This window comes from Polypterus senegalus, chromosome 13 (genome assembly GCF_016835505.1).
Source record: "Polypterus senegalus isolate Bchr_013 chromosome 13, ASM1683550v1, whole genome shotgun sequence".
In the NCBI taxonomy this organism is placed as follows: domain Eukaryota; kingdom Metazoa; phylum Chordata; class Cladistia; order Polypteriformes; family Polypteridae; genus Polypterus; species Polypterus senegalus.
In genome coordinates, this window is record NC_053166.1 from 12823066 (window position 1) to 12840625 (window position 17560).

Below are 17560 nucleotides of genomic sequence, written 5' to 3' on the forward strand. Positions count from 1 at the left end.
ACTCCAGACACCAGGTAAAAGTCCAAAGTTTGGATTTATTATAATAATCCAGTGCACAAAGCACCCTCCACTCCACTATATTCATAAACACAATACTCCAATACAATAAGCAATAATCAATTCCTCCACTCTCCCAGACGCGTTGCCACCCTTCCTCCCGACTCAGCTCAGAGCTTGGAATCTCCCACAGTCCTTTTATAGTCCGTGACTCGGAAGTGCTTCTGAACCCACAGTCCCTGTAACTTCCTAGCACTTCTGGGTCAGATGAAAACTCTTCTTCAACACGGTAGCACGTCATTTCCTCTGTCCATGTGACTAGGACGCACTTACAGGTTGTAGGGAAAACCATCGTTGTTCCTCCTTGCAGCGCCTTCTAGCGGCCCCCCATGGTATCCAGCAGGGCTGTGGATAAAAACTCTATTGTCCATAATTCCCTGCTGGCATTCGGGGTACCTCCATGCTTCAGGGAGGGCTCCACCTGGCGGCCTGGGGGTATTGCCTGGGATGAATGGCCGGCCATAGTCCACAAGAGACACCTGAGAGGGGGAGATTTGGAGGGGGTAGTCAGAATTAGACTTCGATGACCTAGGGGTGCCCCTTGGTGTCTGCAGTGCCCAGCCCTTCAGCATGGGGAGTTAGTGGGTAGACATTATGAAATTTCAATGACCTCAGTGTCCACAGCATGCAGTTCTTCAGTTACATAAACGTAACTCTGTGTACATAATGCAGAGCCCCTTGACGGTGGGGGTCCCCTTTCTGTCATTGTCTCACACCCATTAACTTTCATAAAACTGTTCCCCTAATGGATTGACCGACTCAGGCTGTAACCATCATTCTGAATTTTATGATTGACTTCAACACTCAGCGATTGCCCATGACACTCATACCTAAATCTGCCACTCAGGAGTCAATGTCTGAGATTGGTGGGCAGTCATACAAAACATCTGTAAGAACACATTTCTATTAAAGGGGGCTTCTGAGGCCAAGGTGGGACTAGCTTTGCCCCCAGCAGACCATTACATCTATTGATATTTTAGTTTAAAAAATGACACGGCAGATAGTGCAGTATAACACATTTGTAGTGGCTTATGGGTAATTCGGCAGTCTGCCATTAGTCAAGTTGAAGTCAAAGTCAGATGAACATAGACGATCTGCTGTGAGATTATCTTTGGGTAGATGGAGTGAAATCTACCAAAAGTACTTCCTGGAAGAACTTCCAGGGGACTTTGTCTTGGCACGGGAAGTACTCCCAAGGTCTTAAATAGAAGGAGGTGCGAGATGGAGTTGGGTGGAATAAGGATGAAGCTCACCAAGGAGGAGTGGAGGAGGAGGAAAGAAGACAATTTTGTTTTTTTTTGTATTGTGTGGGGGTGGCACAGTGGCGCAGAGGGTAGTGCTGCTGCCTTGCAGTTAAGAGACCCGGGTTCACTTCCCAGGTTCTTCCTGCGTGGAGTTTGTATGTTCTCCCCTTGTCTGCGTGGGTTTCCTCCGGGTACTCTGGTTTCCTCCCACAGTCCAAAGACATGCAGCTTAGGTGCATTAGAATTCTAAATTGTCCCTAGTGTTTGCTTGGTGTGTGTGTGTGTGCCCTGCGGTGGGCTGGTGCCCTGCCCAGGGTTTGTTTCCTGCCTTGTGCCCTGTGTTGGCTGGGATTGGTTCTGGCAGACCCCCGTGACCCTGTAGTTAGGATATAGCGGGTTGGATAATGGATGGATGTATTGTGTGGACCCTGTTGTCCATCCCCAGCCAAATTTTCACAAGAATTATCTTGGAACAGATGAAAGTTGTGGTTGAGAGGAGACTTAGAGACAAACAGGCGGGCTTTAGGAAGGACAGACCCTGTACTGACCAGATTGCCACACTACGACCCCACTCTATGTCAGCTTCATTGACTTTGTGAAGGTATTTGATAGTGTAGAGTCTAGGGGTCTCCAACTCCAGTCCTGGACGGCCGCAGTGGCTGCAGGTTTTCATTCTAACCCTTTTGTTAATGAGTGACTCTGTTTTTGCTGCTAATTAACTTCTACTGAATTCATTTTAATTGATCTGCTCTTGAAGTCTCAGACCCCTGAATTGTTTCTTTTTCCTTTAATTAGCAGCCAAACAATAATGAGATACAAAATGAGCCAAAACAACTGGTGTCCATTATACAATATCTGAAAATAAAGAAAGACAAAGGTCTCAGGAATGCTGATCTTCTCAGGTCCCCTAGACATTTGACCAGCGCTCTTAGAAAAAAGAATTTCAACAATTTCAGAAATGTCTGCTATTGCACAATGAGAGCAGCCATGGAATTAAAGAACAAGTTTAATTAACAAAAAGACTCAGCGTCTGATTAAGCAACTGGTTGGAGTGAAATTGGTTGGAGTTTGAGAACCTGACTTAGCTGGTCTTCTGTTGGCTCCCTCACTTCACGTGTAAGGAAACAAATGAAGCAATTCAGAGGAACGGTGAAAAAATTCTGGGGAACAAATCGTAAAAAACAAGTCAATTAAAATGAATTTAAAAGAAGTTAATTAGCAGCAAACACAGGTTACTAATTAAGAAAAGGGTTAGAAAATGGGCCACCCTTAGCAGCAATAACTGCAATCAAGCGTTTGCGATAACTTGCAGTGAGTCTTTTACGGCGCTCTGGAGGAATTTTGGCCCACTCATCTTTGCAGAATTGTTGTAATTCAGCTTTATTTGAGGGTTTTCTAGCATGAACCGCCTTTTTAAGGTCATGCCATAGCATCTCAATTGGATTCAGGTCAGGACTTTGACTAGGCCACTCCAAAGTCTTCATTTTGTTTTTCTTCAGCCATTCAGAGGTGGATTTGCTGGTGTGTTTTGGGTCATTGTCCTGTTGCAGCACCCAAGATCGCTTCAGCTGGAGTTGACGAACAGATGGCCGGACATTCTCCTTCAGGATTTTTTGGTAGACAGTAGAATTCATGGTTATGAATTAATTAATGAATTCTTCTCATCAATTGCTATCATAATGATCTATTTTATGATCAGAAAAATCAGCATCAGAGCGGTAAATAATTACTGAAATGTTAGAGACTAGTTCAGGTACCTTGGTCTCCAGGGTGCAAACCCTACTGACGCTCATGTCCAAATTTTTTCTTTTTAATCACGTAGAGTTTGCCAGCGGGTGCTCCAGAACTTCATTCGCCTTTGTTTTCTGTACTTTCACCTCATATCAACACATCACCTGCAGTTCATAAGGGGTCACCTACCGGAAGCTAAGCATGTTCAGGCACGACCAATACTTGGTTGGAAGACCATCTAGCAAAAGCTTGGGTTGCTGGTGAGACGAGCAGGGGGCGCTTACCCTGTTGTCTGAATGTGGATCCAACTGCCCCAGTAAAGTGCCGGGGACACCGTGTTGTAAATACAGTGCCGTTCTTCAGATGAGATGTAAAACAGAGGTCCTGACTCTCTGTGGTCATAAAAGATCCCTGGGCCTCTATTGTAAAATTGTAAAGGCAGAGTGGTGGCTCTGAGGCTAGGGATCTGCACTGGCAATGGGAAGGTTGCCGGTTCAAATCCCGTAAATGCCAATAGGGACTCTGCTCTGTTGGGCCCTTGAGCAAGGCCCTTAACCTGCAATTGCTGAGCACTTTGGGTAGTGAGAAAAGCACTACAGTGATCCCTCGCTATATTGCGCTTCAACTTTCGCGGCTTCACTCCATTGCATATTTTAAATGTAAGCATATCTAAATATATATCACGGATTTTTCGCTGGTTCACGGATTTCTGCGGACAATGGCTCTTTTAATTTATGGTACATGCTTTCTCAGTTTGTTTGCCCTGTTGATCTCATACAAGGGACGCTATTGGCGGATGGCTTAGAAGCTACCCAATCAGAGCATGTATCACGTATTAAATAAAACTCCTCAATGATATACGATTTGCTTCCCGCGCGGTGCTTGATTGTTTGCTTTTCTCTGTCTCTCTCACTCTCTCTGACATTCTCTGCGCCTGATGGATGGGGTGCGAGCAGAGGGGCTGTTTGCTTAGAGGATACGGACTTCACATTGCTCCCTTCTTTGCGGCCGGCCGCTTTATCGCGGTGCTTCGGCATACTTAAAAGCCCAAAAGCACGTATTGATTTTTTGATTGTTTGCTTTTCTCTCGCGCTCTCCCTCTGACATTCTCTGCACCTGACACGCATTCTTTGAAGAGGAAGATATGTTTGCATTCTTTTAATTGTGAGAAAGAACTGTCATCTCAGTCTTGTCCTGGAGCACAGTTTAAACTTTTGACTAAAGGGTGTTATTTCATGTCTAGAGGGCTCTAATAAGGTTAACAGCGTGGGAGAGTTTATAAGGGCTTAAAATATATAAAAATAACCATACAAACATATGGTTTCTACTTTGCGGATTTTCACCTATCACGGCGGGTTCTGGAACGCAACCCCTGCGATCGAGGAGGGATTACTGTATATAAATGCAAAGAATTATTATTATTATTAAAGAGTACAGTGTACATTGATGTCCTGGCTAAATTGCCCACCTAATTTCCAGTATTCCCCTGTCTCTAATTGGCTAACGGTCTCTCACCACTTTGCCACCTAACAGCTAGTGTGTGGTGAGCATACTGGCACAAAAATGGCTGCCGTCACATCATCCTGGTGGATGCCGCACATTAGTGGTGCTTGAAGTGACTCTGCACTCACCATGTAAAGTGCTATGGGCAGTGAGAAAACCACCATACAAATGTAAAGAATTATCATTATTATAACATTGACTTAGAAAGAGATCTGCTGTAGGCAGAAAAACAGAGTCACGGGGCATTAACAAGGACCACATTACAGTGCTCAGTTTCTACAGTGCACAAACAAGCTGACTGTGTCACAAATATCGAGGGGGTGGAGCAAAACTACAGTTTGCGCTGTGCTGACAACGTTACTTAGCGGTATAATAATAAATATAATGGTATAGCGTACTACAAACTGTGACTGTAAAGCTATGGTTTATCAAGACCCAAAGAGGTCTAAAGGGCATGTCACATTCTAAGAGAATTCAACTGTTTTTAGCCTCCATTACAAGGAGCTGCACAGTTTCCTTATCCAGGCCTCTAGAGTGCTAAGCCCACCGACACTCACGTCCGAATTTAATGCCTACAAGTAGGAAATGAAATGGATGCAACACCTGCTGCTTACACTCGGCCCATCTCTCCTGCTGGCGGTCCTGGCGGAAGCGCAGCAATTTGAACTGTGTGGTACATCTTTTTTTTGTACTGCAATGCACATGTTATTGGGGGGCAAACCTCGTCGACTGTGTGGCATTGCTTAGCAGCACACAGGCGCCCATTGCTTTATTGGGGGGTCTCCAATCCCACAAATCCCCGACTCTTTAATCGTGTGTCATTTCCTTGTCATGCTTGATGCTCTATGGGATTCCCTAACCCCCGGATCGTCAATTGAGTATTGTGACAGATAGGGGGCGCTATTGTCCCCTTGAACCCTCAGACCACATGTCAGACACCAGGTAAAAGCCCAAGAAATGAATTTAATAATTCTAATAATGTGCACAAAGCACCTCCACAATCCTCAATAAATCAATACAATAATCCAATAAATCAATAATAACAAATCCTCCACTCCACCCAGCAGCTTCGTCACACTCCCACCCAACTCGGCTCGGTCTGCTGGGATCTTCCACAGTCTTTTCATACTCTTTGACCCGGAAGTGTTTCTGTCCCTTAGTCCACGTGATTTCATAACACTTCCGGGTTAGGTGAAAACTCCTTCTCTTCAACCCAGAAGTACTTCATTTCCTTTCCCGTGACTAGAGAGTATATATAATAAAAGTCCTTGTGCCTTCCTGCAGCGTCCCCTGGCAGCCCTCATGGTATCCAGCAGGGCTGTGATGTAAAACTCCAATGTCCATGATGCCCTGCTGGAACTCAGGGCACCTCCATGTTGCAAGAAGGATTCCATCTGGTGGTGAAGGGCTATTGGCCGGGATAAACTGCCGGCCATATATCACAGTACCTACGCTTTACATGGGGGAGACACATTTACAATATTAATGCGTTTTATAAAGGTAAATTGCTCATTTTGTATTCAAATTTTATGCGCAGGGTTAAAGGCTTATTATTTTTGCATTCAGTTTCTTCACCAGCAGTAATGGATGCTGAGAAATTTGACTTCTTCATCTTCAAATGTGATATGATTTTTGTACAGGGTGCGAACAGAAATTGAACATTTCCAAAGGGGTGCCGTGCCTTGCCCTATGGCATCGATCTGGCACCTTTATTTTTAAAAGTGCGGATGGCATCTTTGTGAAGTTTGCACAGCCTTCAAGTGTTAATAAATGAGATTCGATTTCTTGTAAATGTACCAATGAGAGGAGTTAAGAGTTACAGAAAAGAGAAATACTGTTTATTCAGTGAATGCCAGGAGAATGGCACTGTTACCTCAGGGCATCTCTGATTTAAGGAAGAAAAAAACTTCATTTCATGAAACCGAGATCAGGGTTAGATAAAACATAATGTTGTCCTTGGAGCCGATCTGGAAGCATATCTAATGCATTACCCATGAGACGCAAGACTTGCTTCTCCTTCCACCCCCCAGGGCTGATCTGTCTGAGAACAAAATTAATTTTATATAACAGGCACCTGTTCTTGGAGAACAATCTAGAAAGTCTTATGGGTCAACATGAATTGCAAATGGATTCTAAGCATCTGCCTACATTTGCAGTCTCTTTCACTTGCAAATTCTGTTCTAATGAAATCAGAAAACATATTCATTTAACAGAAACTCTGTAATTGCTTCTCTATCCTGTCTGTTTGGAAAAAGTAATTAGTCACCAAATGTCGGTTTTATGTTCATACTGGTGGAGCACTCGTCACACATGCGCCTTTCTGGGCTCACCTACAGTATGTGGTACCATCCCAGGACGAGAGGGGGCGCTGTTGCTAACAGTCTCTATTTTTCCACACATTATCAGGAAACCGCCCCTTGAGAGCCACAGAGCAAAAGTAGCTCCGCCCCTTCCGGCACATTTGGTACAAGAGGTGGCGTCTCATTGTGACTAACAGGGACAACGCTCGACGGGAAGTCTTTTAAAATGCCATCAGGGCAGCTCAGAAGGCATCAAGCCAGCAATCAGTTGTAGCGCATGTTGGCAACACAGCTATTCTGGACTTGCCCCACCTCATCACTTGCTCCGCTGACACCTTGAAACCAGCAGGGGACGCACATTCGTTGGGAATATGTTGAGTAGAGATTGCAGTTTTTACTAAAGCGAAATGTATAATTGATCTGAAGTAAAACGCTACTGTGCCCAGTGATAAGTGGTCTATGGCACTGTGCTGATTTGAATTAAATAGTCGCTCCCTGCAAAAGGGCAGGCTCTAATCAGGTGCGAGTGGACGGCTGGGGGTGCCATATTATGGGATATCATCTACTGTTGAATTCTGCTCTGTACTTGTACTATTTTTATTTTACTATTACTGTATATTGTATTGAAGATTTGTTTTGTTCTGTGTATTGTATTGTATTCTATTGACCCCCTTCTTTTTGACACCCACTGCAAGGTTTCTTCCTTTTTTTCCCTTTTCCCTATAAGGATTTTTTCTTGTCTTCTTAGAGGGTCAAGCCTGAGGGGCTGTCAAAAGGCAGGGCCTGTTGAAGCCCATTGAGGCACTTCTTGTGTGATTTTGGGCTCTGCAAAAATAAATTGTATTGTATTGTTTTGCCTGATCGCCATGATACGTGCAAGTGAGTGAGTCACCCAGGTGCTTCATTAAGTCCTTGGAGGGCACGGTGGGTTCACAACTGTGCCCGGTTAAGGAGCATTAGTGTAAGAGGAGCCTGCATGGGGCAGAGAGGGAGGTAAAAACAAAAGAGAGAGAGGACAATGAGAAAGAAACTAAAAGAAAGAAAAGACTTGTGAGAACAGCATTGGGGAAGAGGAAGGACCTGCCAGCCAGTGCGGTGAAGGGCAGTGCAGGCATGAACCCCACAAAGGATCGGCGCTGTAGAGGCGGATCATTTCCTTTAATATTGGTGAGGAGTTGGTGCGATCGAGAGGGGGATCCTACCCCAGAGATCTGAGCCTATGCCAGGGGGGCGAGAAGGAAGACAGGAGGACAACCAACCCTAAGCGCTTGAGGCAGCTAAGACAGGGGTCGGAAGGTGTGCCAGTGTCTCAAGCAATGGGTGAGCAGGGAAGATGAAGAGGGAGTTGCGTTGGGTTCGTCTGACAGAACATAAAGGACCCGATGACTGCTGGTTTACTCTAATTTTTTAATACTGATTTTTCATTTTGCAGATAGTATCCTGTTTTTTTAAGGATTATTTGGGTCCTCCGCCCCCCTGCTCGCTTTGCTTGCCCACTCCCGGGTTTGGTTTACTGGATATACAATTTAAAGAGATTGTTATTTTCATGGGAATTGTTACGTATGCATTATTTTCAGTTTTACTTTAAAACTTCAGTAAAAACAATATCTGGAATGAACTTTTCTTCAAGATCGCATTGAATTTTTATTCCGTGTTTGGACTTACATCGTGACAACCCAACGTATAACTGCCCGTGAGTGAATATCGTTTCTTTCTCTCTAATAAATAAAATGACTTTCTTGAAAGTTTGTCCATGCTCTTTCTTCTTTGCTTTGTCGTTGACGTGTCATCTAGAACGTATAAAATTGTTATCCCGATAAAATTTATAAGAGCTGAGAGAGCAGGAAGTGTGTCTGCCAAAAGCATTCACATGACTGAGAGGTTAGATGACCGTGGTCTTGTTTGAAAATAGTTGTAAGTAGTGCGTGACTTCAAAGAATCTCATGTTAAAAGTCTCCGTCTCACGGGACTAAATACCACGCCAACGTTTTTGGACTCTTTTAATTCTCGCTGGCAACACGAACTAGACGCCTTAAAGTTTAAACCTGAACAATATATTCGATCTATTTTCGCTGTTCCGTTGTTTCACCAAGTAATAATTTCCGTTTGTTTGCCCTAATGCGATCTTTGCTATCATTTTTTTGACAATTTCACCTTTTTGTACTTTCATTATCTCTAACCTGTTCTGCATGTGTATCGCGCCAACATTTTTGAATTCTTTACGACGTTCTACTTTGTCATCTACTCCTTGTCCTTTATTTCAGGCCCCAAGCGTGGTTAAAACTCTTTCTTTCTGAGAAAATCACGCCTTGTCTCCTTCCAAGATTTTTTTTTATAATAGATACAGTGGAACCTCAGGTCATGAACGTCTCTGAACACGTACAAATCGGGTTATAACCGAAAAGTTCGGCAAACTATTGCATCTGCTCACGACCACACACTCGGGTGATGAACATGCCAGTTTTCCCTTCGTACGCGTTGATGATTTCCACACGTGTTCAGTCTCTCCCTGTGCATTCGCTGTGAACTCTTTGTGCTCTATTTCGTTTCCCTTCTGGTTCGTACGCACCAGTGATTTACGCACGTGCTCAGTCTCTTCCTGTACAGTACATTGTTCTCGGTCAGACGTGCATCGCGCAGAAGGACTTTCCCTCAAAACTGTAATCTCCTCTCCACTCAGTTCCTCCTCACTTCCTTCAGGCCAGAACTCAACTCATGCAAGGTTAGTTTTCTTGGTTGTTTAGGGTTAGTTTTTGTATAAATTACGGATTTTTCAAATGTTCATTTTTTTCCCTGAGCTTAAAACTCATTGAAAAAAGTGTTTATAGCGAGCAAATCGTAAAGCTGTAGCGTGAATTCTTGCAATGTTTTTTTTCTCTGTTCAAGGTTTTCTCAGTGTTATTCAATGTTTTTACATTTAGTTTACTACTAGCAAAATACCCGCGCTTCGCAGCGCAAAGTACTGCCTTAAAATTTTTATTAAGAACAAAATGAAACCTTTTTAAACTGAGGGAAAATATACCAATAATTATTTATTAAGGATCTCTTTGTATGCCACATTGTCAGTTAAGCCCTCCGGTTGTAATCTGACCAAGCTGAGCGCTGAGCTTACTCTTGAGCATTCAACGTACAGTTGGCCATGTGAACAGTAATCTTGTCTCAAATCTCACAGCTTGGATTGCTGCTGTCGTAATCGGTTTGAGTTTCATGGTTTGTTTCAATTACGACAGTATTTGTAGGACTCGTGTTGAAGTGACATTCGGCATCTGTCAAGCGTTGTAAGCATACAACCAGTTTCATCGATAAAATCACATCCAGCTTTTGAGAGTTTAAACATTCATAAACATCAAAGTGTCCACTACTGAAATCATCACCTGTGAATCTAAGATGTTTAAGAGGAATTGGCGGTTGTCGAAAGGTGTAAAATATTTGGCCATTTCGGTACACTTGATAGCGACAACCGAACAATTCAGCGGCGGCCATCAACTCACATGCAGATCCATAGGTGAAGGGCTTAAGCATTTCACTCTTCTAGTGCTCCTGTGTAGTCTAATTATCTCCTGTACCGTCATCAGTCCACACCTTGAACCTGTCCCAGTCATTCAATACATAAGACACAATGTTCGTCCAGATATCAAGAGTGAGCCTGATATGGCCGTGCAATATGTAACAAAGAGAATGGAAAAGGCAGGTGCCATCTCCGGGCATGGAAACCACTTGGTAAGTGACAGTTCTTTGATTGATGGTGATCACCTCGATAGACATGTTAATAGGGGTACGGTTGGAATGATAAAGGAAATGGGTACCTGAACAATGTAAAGTAAGTCTAAAATACCTACACAATAACTATAATCGTAATAAACGAACAATAAAACAGCGGAGAAGGTGTGGATTAAATAAAAAGGCTGTAGTTATCAGCAGGGAGACGTGAATCCCGTGGTGAAGCAAGGAAGGGAATGTAGAGACTGGAGCGATGGCAGGCAGGCCTTATATAGGCAGGCAGCCAACTACGTGGGAGGCATTGGGATGGGGAACCAACGCCGCCAAACACGGTGACCGAGCTGCAGGCTATGGCGTATATATGTACATAAGTAGGATTCAGTTAGCGTTGGGAACCCACGTACCAAATTTCTTGAAGATGGGCCCATAAGTAACAAAGACCGTTGAAAAGTTCAATATGGTTGCCGACAGTGGCATCATACCACCGAAATAAACCTACTTAACGGTTGTAAGTAAGCTGTAAGGAATGCCACCTGCCAAATTTCAGCCTTCTACATACATAAGAAAGTTCAAGAATGGTGGACGTTGTTGACTGTTCAATATGACCGCCGACAGTGGCATCATTTCGAAATAAAACCTACTTAGCTTTTGTAAGTAAAATGTCGTGAATGAGCCTGCCAAATTTCAGCCTTCTACCTACATGGAAGTTGGAGAATTAGTGATGTTGGAAAGTTCAATATGGAGGCCGACAGTGGCATCATCCATCGAAATAAGTACGTACATCGGTTTTGGTTAGCGCAGGGAAGCCGCCTACCAAATTTCGTGAAGATGGGGCCATAAATAAGAAAGTTCAACATGGCGGACGTTGTCGACCGTTATGACAATTATGCGTAGAATTTCGAAATGAAACCTGCCTAACTTTTGTAAGTAATCTGTAAGGAATGAGCCTGCCAAATTTCAGCCTTCTACCTACACGGGAAGTTGGAGAATTAGTGACGTTGGAAAGTTCAATATGGCGGCCGACAGTGGCGTCATACCATCGAAATAAGTACATACATCGGTTTCGGAGAATTAGTGATGAGTGAGTCAGTCAGTCATTCAGTCAGTGAGGGCTTTGCCTTTTATTAGTATAGATTACACTGTGCATTCTATGGTATAATTAACTATTTTTGTGCCTAAAATATTAAAAAAAATATATATTTACATACAGTTTGTACGGTCTGCAATGGATTAATTGTATTTCCATACAATCCTATGGGGAAATTACTTCGGGTCACGACCAAATCGGGTTGCGACCAGAGTTTTGGAACGAATTACGGTCCCATGGTTCCACTGTATAATAGATTTATTTATAATTATTGAAGATCTGCACTACACCATTTATTCGGACACTTGTTTTTGACTGTTTTTAATTAACACACTTTTGCGTCTACCCCCTGCTATGTATGGATGTTTGTCCTCATTTGCTGGCTCATCCCTCGGGTGCGTTATCGGCATCAAGAGGGTCCTGGGATGCAACCGGTGGCGTGGAGCCATCCCGCACCATCACATGCCCTCCATAATGTTTGAGCCAAAGAGACATTTTCCCTCGATTTACCCGTCTGCTTCACAGTTTAAAATTATAAATCAAACAATTCCGACGTGATTCAAGTACACATTGCAGACTTTCGTTTATGGGGAGGCATTTCGGTCACAGCAGGTAAAAAATGACAACACATTTTCTACACAGATCCCCCAATTTCAGGGCACCACAGTTTTGTTTAACCCAACAGGAGACAAAAAGTGAAGATAAGACAGGAATGGGGACATCCGTGGAGTCCCTCTTTGGACTGCTAGTCCTTCTGATTAACACTAATGACGTTAATTTCGGTACAGTCAGTAAACTGGTGAAGTTCACTAAAATCGGAGGAATAGCAGGAACAGAAAAGGGAGTCTCGAAATGTGCGCACGCAAACATCGGGATTTACTGTACGAGGTGTGATCAAAATGTACGGTGAATGTTGATGCAGGGTGCGGCATGGTGGCGCAGTGGGCAGCACTGCTGCCTCACAGGTAGGAGACCCGGGTTCACTTCCCGGGTCCTCCCTGCATGGAGTTTGCATGTTCTCTCTGTGTCTGTGTGGGTTTCCTGTGTGTGTGTGTGCACCCTGCAGTGGGCTGGCGCCCTGCCCGGGGTTTGTTTCCTGTCTTGCGCCCTGTGTTGGCTGGGATTGGCTCCAGCAGACCCCCGTGACCCTGTAGTCGATGGGTGGATGGATGGATGTTGATGCAGAGCTCCATCCAAGAGCAACGCAAAACAATTCAATGCAGGATCTGACGAGTCCAGCCTAGAACTTTGTGAGCCACTGTTGAGTTCAAGTGTGTTTTTCAAGTTTGTCCTTAATAATGGATATCGAGCAACGCACAAAGATGAAATTTAGTTTCAAACTGCAAAGAGCTCAGGACACCCATCAGATGTTAAAATCGGTTAAAATGTTAACCTTATTTGCCGGATCTGGTACCGTGCGACTTCTGGCTGTTACCTAAATTGAAAATGACCGTGAAAGGCAAACGATTTCAATCCATTGAGGACATCCAGGCAGCCACAACAGCCCAACTAAAGACGCTCTCGAAATTATGACATAATTGTATCTAACATTTAATGTTTAGCTACGAAGCCACGTCCTGTTTGAAATGGCTGAAGATCAGCACGTCACATTTTTGTTCAATCAATGACTGACGCAGGCTGAAATATGTTTATGAATTAGTTTAGAAAATAATAAGATAGATAGATAGATGTGAAAGGTGCTATATAAAAGAGATAGATAGATAGATAGATAGATAGATAGATAGATAGATAGATAGAGTGAAAGGTATTATATGATAGATAGATAGATAGATAGATAGATAGATAGATAGATAGATAGATAGATCTGCAGTGGGTTGGCACCCTGCCCAGGATTGGTTCCTGCCTTGTGCCCTGTGTTGGCTGGGATTGGCTCCGGCAGACCCCCGTGACCCTATTTGGATTCAGCGGGTTAGAAAATTGATAGATAGATAGATAGATAGATGTGAAAGGCACTATATGATAGATAGATAGATAAATAGATAGATAGATAGATAGATATGAAAGGCACTATATAATAGATGGCTAGATAGATAGATAGATACTGTATTAATCCCAAGGGGAAATTCACATACTCTAGCAGCAGCACACGTTGGTGTCCGTCATTTAAGAAGACGGTTAGCAAGGCTTCAGCTGTATATCTGTCGCAATCTAAGTGAGCCTGATGCCAGGAGCAAAGCTTAAGTTTCGTTTTCTCGAGGTCTCAATAAAATGAGTCTGTTATCTCAAGGAGACAATCCAATTAAAGGTTCTTCGAGTGCCTATAATTTTGAGATGACATTGCCTGTTTCGTGCTACTGGATGCGTCATGTGGCTGCGCAACCAGCCAAAGAAGGTGGGCGGCATCGTGATTGCATATGTATGAAGTCGATTAGCATGCTCCATATATGGTTGCTCCAGGAAGTAACCGGGCGGGATTTGAAGCGCCTTCACGGACGCACAGTTACAAGATGTACGGTGATTTGTGTTGCAATGTGCCTATGTCAGATTTTATAAACGTGATATGTTTTGTCCTGATTTTGGGTGTGCGCTTATTTTTCACACTCAAAAACGGGGCCTCCCGGAGAAGCTTCAGAACTAATGGACACATAGAAAATGCTGTTTAATGCAGAAAAGTGCAAACTAAACTGACCTACGGAAGGAATGACGATTATAAAAACAAGGTCTGGCTGGACACCTTTCTACTGAAAGAAACCACTGAATAGGATTTAGGGGTTGTGAAGGACAGCCGGGTCCCATGCCCGGCAGGGATGCCCCTGCTGCTTATGTTCCGGGGGAGCCGCCATTGACAGTCCAGTACCTCCCCCGGGACGCTTGGTGGCAGCCTCCCTGGCCGACGGTGTTTTCCCAACCACCTGCAGGGCTCCATGGGAGATGGAGTCCTCCACAGCTTGGTTGGGGCCCGGCGTGGCCGCTAGGGGGAGCTGCCTGCTTCCCACAGCCCGGCTGGACGAGCCTGCAGCCCCACCCGGAAGTGCAATTAGGACCAGGTGGTTAATCACCTGGAACGCTTCCGGGTGGGCTATAAAAGGGCCCAGCCACCACCACTCATAGAGCCAGAGTTGGGAGGAAGGAGACGAAGCTTGCCTGGGAGGAGTGGTGGAGAATTGTGGTTTGATTTTGTGCTTTGTGTTGTACTTTGGGACTGTGTTTGGGCTGTGTGGCACGGGGAAGACGTGTCACACAGCTGAAGAAAAAATAAAGCCTGTGTGTTTGTGTACACGTGCCTCTGCATGGTCTGTGCCGGGTCGGGCGCTATATAGCGCCTTTTACAGGGTTTACTTTGACCCACTGTTTTCATCGTCTATGCAATGTGCAGAAGCGATTAAAAAGACAAGTTTGCTGCACCTGGAAAACATTGGTACTGCAGTCAAGCGGTTGTACTGACTTTACAAAAGTAGATACAGTTAGGACTGGTTTAGGGTTATTAGCTTAATGTATCACAGAGGCATAGTCTTGTCTTTGAGTGTCATTTATAAACATTTCAGATGCTTCAAGGATCAGCTCTACTTTTAGAATACAATAAGAGATTTTTAAAATGTTTTTTTTTTTTTCCACAAGAGAGGAAACATCAATAATATGAAAAGCAGTTGACTCTTTGAGCTATAAGTACTCTAAAAAACTAATCTTCCCCTTTCTCTCTTTTCGCTGTTAAATTTCTCAGGGTTTCCTGGACATCGATTTGAACCAATTCAGACATGGCGGAGCCAATGTGTCAGGCTTTCAGTTGGTGAATTATACAGACCGGAATGTCAACAGGACCATGCAGCAGTGGATGGATTTTGAAAGCAGAGAACATCCCAGAGACTTGAGGAAAAGATTAAAGGCAAGGAATAGACACTGGCACATTTATTTCCCTTCATTTGTGTCATTGACTGAACACTGTGGAGAACAACAATGACCCTTGAAGTCTAACAGACTAGCAATTGAATTTGTAACAGAGGTCATGGAGCAATTTATATTAATTTATATTAAAATATGTAATTTTCTTTTAAGATATGGTTGCCAGCTGTGCTGCCTGTCTAAGACAGGTTGAAATCTAAATAGTGTGTGTTAACGTTTTCAATGTACCATCTGTTGGAATATGCAGTATTTTCTAATGTGTGTAGTAATAAAATGCATTGTGTTTGTCATTCCAACAGATGGTCCATCACAAACATTAACACTGCTTTTACAAATCCCATACCCAATGGCATCTATCAGAGACATACTCATAGCATTTGTCATTCAAACAGCTGGCGCATCAGAGACATTTTTAGTAATGCATTTTATTACTACAAATATTTGTGATGCACCAACTGTTGGAATAAAAACACTGCATTTTATTACTATGTGCATTACCAAATATATTCCAGTAGGTGGTGTTCTGAGAACATTAATGCATAGGTCTCTGTTATTTGCCATTTGGTATGGAATTCATAAAAGCAGTATTAATGCTTGAGGTGCACCATCTGTTGGAATGGCAAATGCAATGCATATGTCTTTGTTATATGCCATTGGGTATGGGATTCATAAAAGCAATATTAATGTTGGTGATGCACCAACTGTTGGAACAGAAACACTGCGTTTTTTTACTACATGAATTACAAAATATATTCCAGTAGGTGGTGCTCAGCAAACATTAATGCATAGGTCTCTGTCATTTGCCATTTGGTATGGAATTCATAAAAGCAGTATTAATGCTTGAGGTACACCATCTGTTGGAATGAGAAATGCAATGCATATGTCTTTGTTATATGCCATTTGGTATGTGATTAATAAAAGCAATATTAATGTTGGTGATGCACCAACTGTTGGAACAGAAACACTGCATTTTATTACTACATGAATTACAAAATACATTCCAGTAGGTGGTGCTCTGCAAACATCAATGCATATGTCTCTGTTATTTGTCATTTTGTATGGAATTCATTACTGTAAAGCAGTGTTAATGTTTGAGGCGCACCATCTGTTGGAATGGAAAATGAAATGCATATGTCTTTGTTACATGCCATTTGGTATGGGATTCATAAAAGCAATATTAATGTTGATGATGCACAACCTGTTGGAATGACAAATGCAACCTATACATGGGGCAGTCTAAAAGTTCCCAGAATTGTGATATAGCGGGAGAGTGAGAGATCAGTTTATGCACACATTGTTGTGGAGGGGAGCGCAGAATGTTTATAGACCAGTTACGATAGGTTTGGATTGGTTTCGGCGTGTAGTATTGTTATAACTACCGTTTGAGTTAGACGGATGTATAGTCTTGTGGCTCAATGTCGCAGTTCGAACAATGTTCTAACATCAAGTCCATGTGCAAATTGGGGAAATCGGCTTCAGATACGCTAGCAAGTGTGCTAACATCAAGTTCATGTGCAAATTGGGGAAATCAGCTTTTGATACGTTAGTGGCACTGCAGCACTTGGCAGCACAATAGTAATCTTTTTATTAAGGTGGATGGGGTTATCTCCAAAGGATTCGCAAACGTTTTCTTGCCACAGTAAGCCAAGGCCAGCTTGAGTTTCCTAGGGAAGACATGTCCAGCTTTCACTAGAGCATCTCCTGCTAAATTCCTGGCTTATGTCCATATGGCCGAAAAAGGCTATTGATGCGTGGAAATGGTAGACACTGTAACAAAACAGACAACGACAAGAGAAATATACTTGATTTGAGTAGGAATCAAACACGGTGATTGAATAGAGTAGTCACAAAGGACGGAGACCACTGCTGAGTCTGAAGGTTGGAGGCTTTAATAGCTGGGAGGGAAGAATGAAGAGGCGGGACTCTGGAGCTGCACCAGGAAGTGACATCAGGATCGGGACAGTGACCGGAAGTTTCTGTCTGATTGGGAATGGGATGACAGATTAGGCAGGTTTTGCGGATCGGTAGGGAGAGGAGACAATCCCCTTATCCGGTCC

At 43.4% G+C, this 17560-nt stretch overlaps 1 protein-coding gene across 4 annotated transcripts in view; it reads left to right on the forward strand.

Annotated features, from left to right (window-relative positions):
- The window catches only part of gria1a (glutamate receptor, ionotropic, AMPA 1a), a 396095-nt gene that overhangs the window by 218990 nt on the left and 159545 nt on the right, over positions 1 to 17560 (forward strand). For all 4 annotated transcript variants that reach the window (XM_039775539.1, XM_039775541.1, XM_039775538.1 and 1 more), the window contains exon 6: positions 15325 to 15486. In XM_039775539.1, the coding sequence (XP_039631473.1) occupies positions 15325 to 15486 (162 nt within the window). The remainder of the gene's footprint in view (positions 1 to 15324; positions 15487 to 17560) is intronic.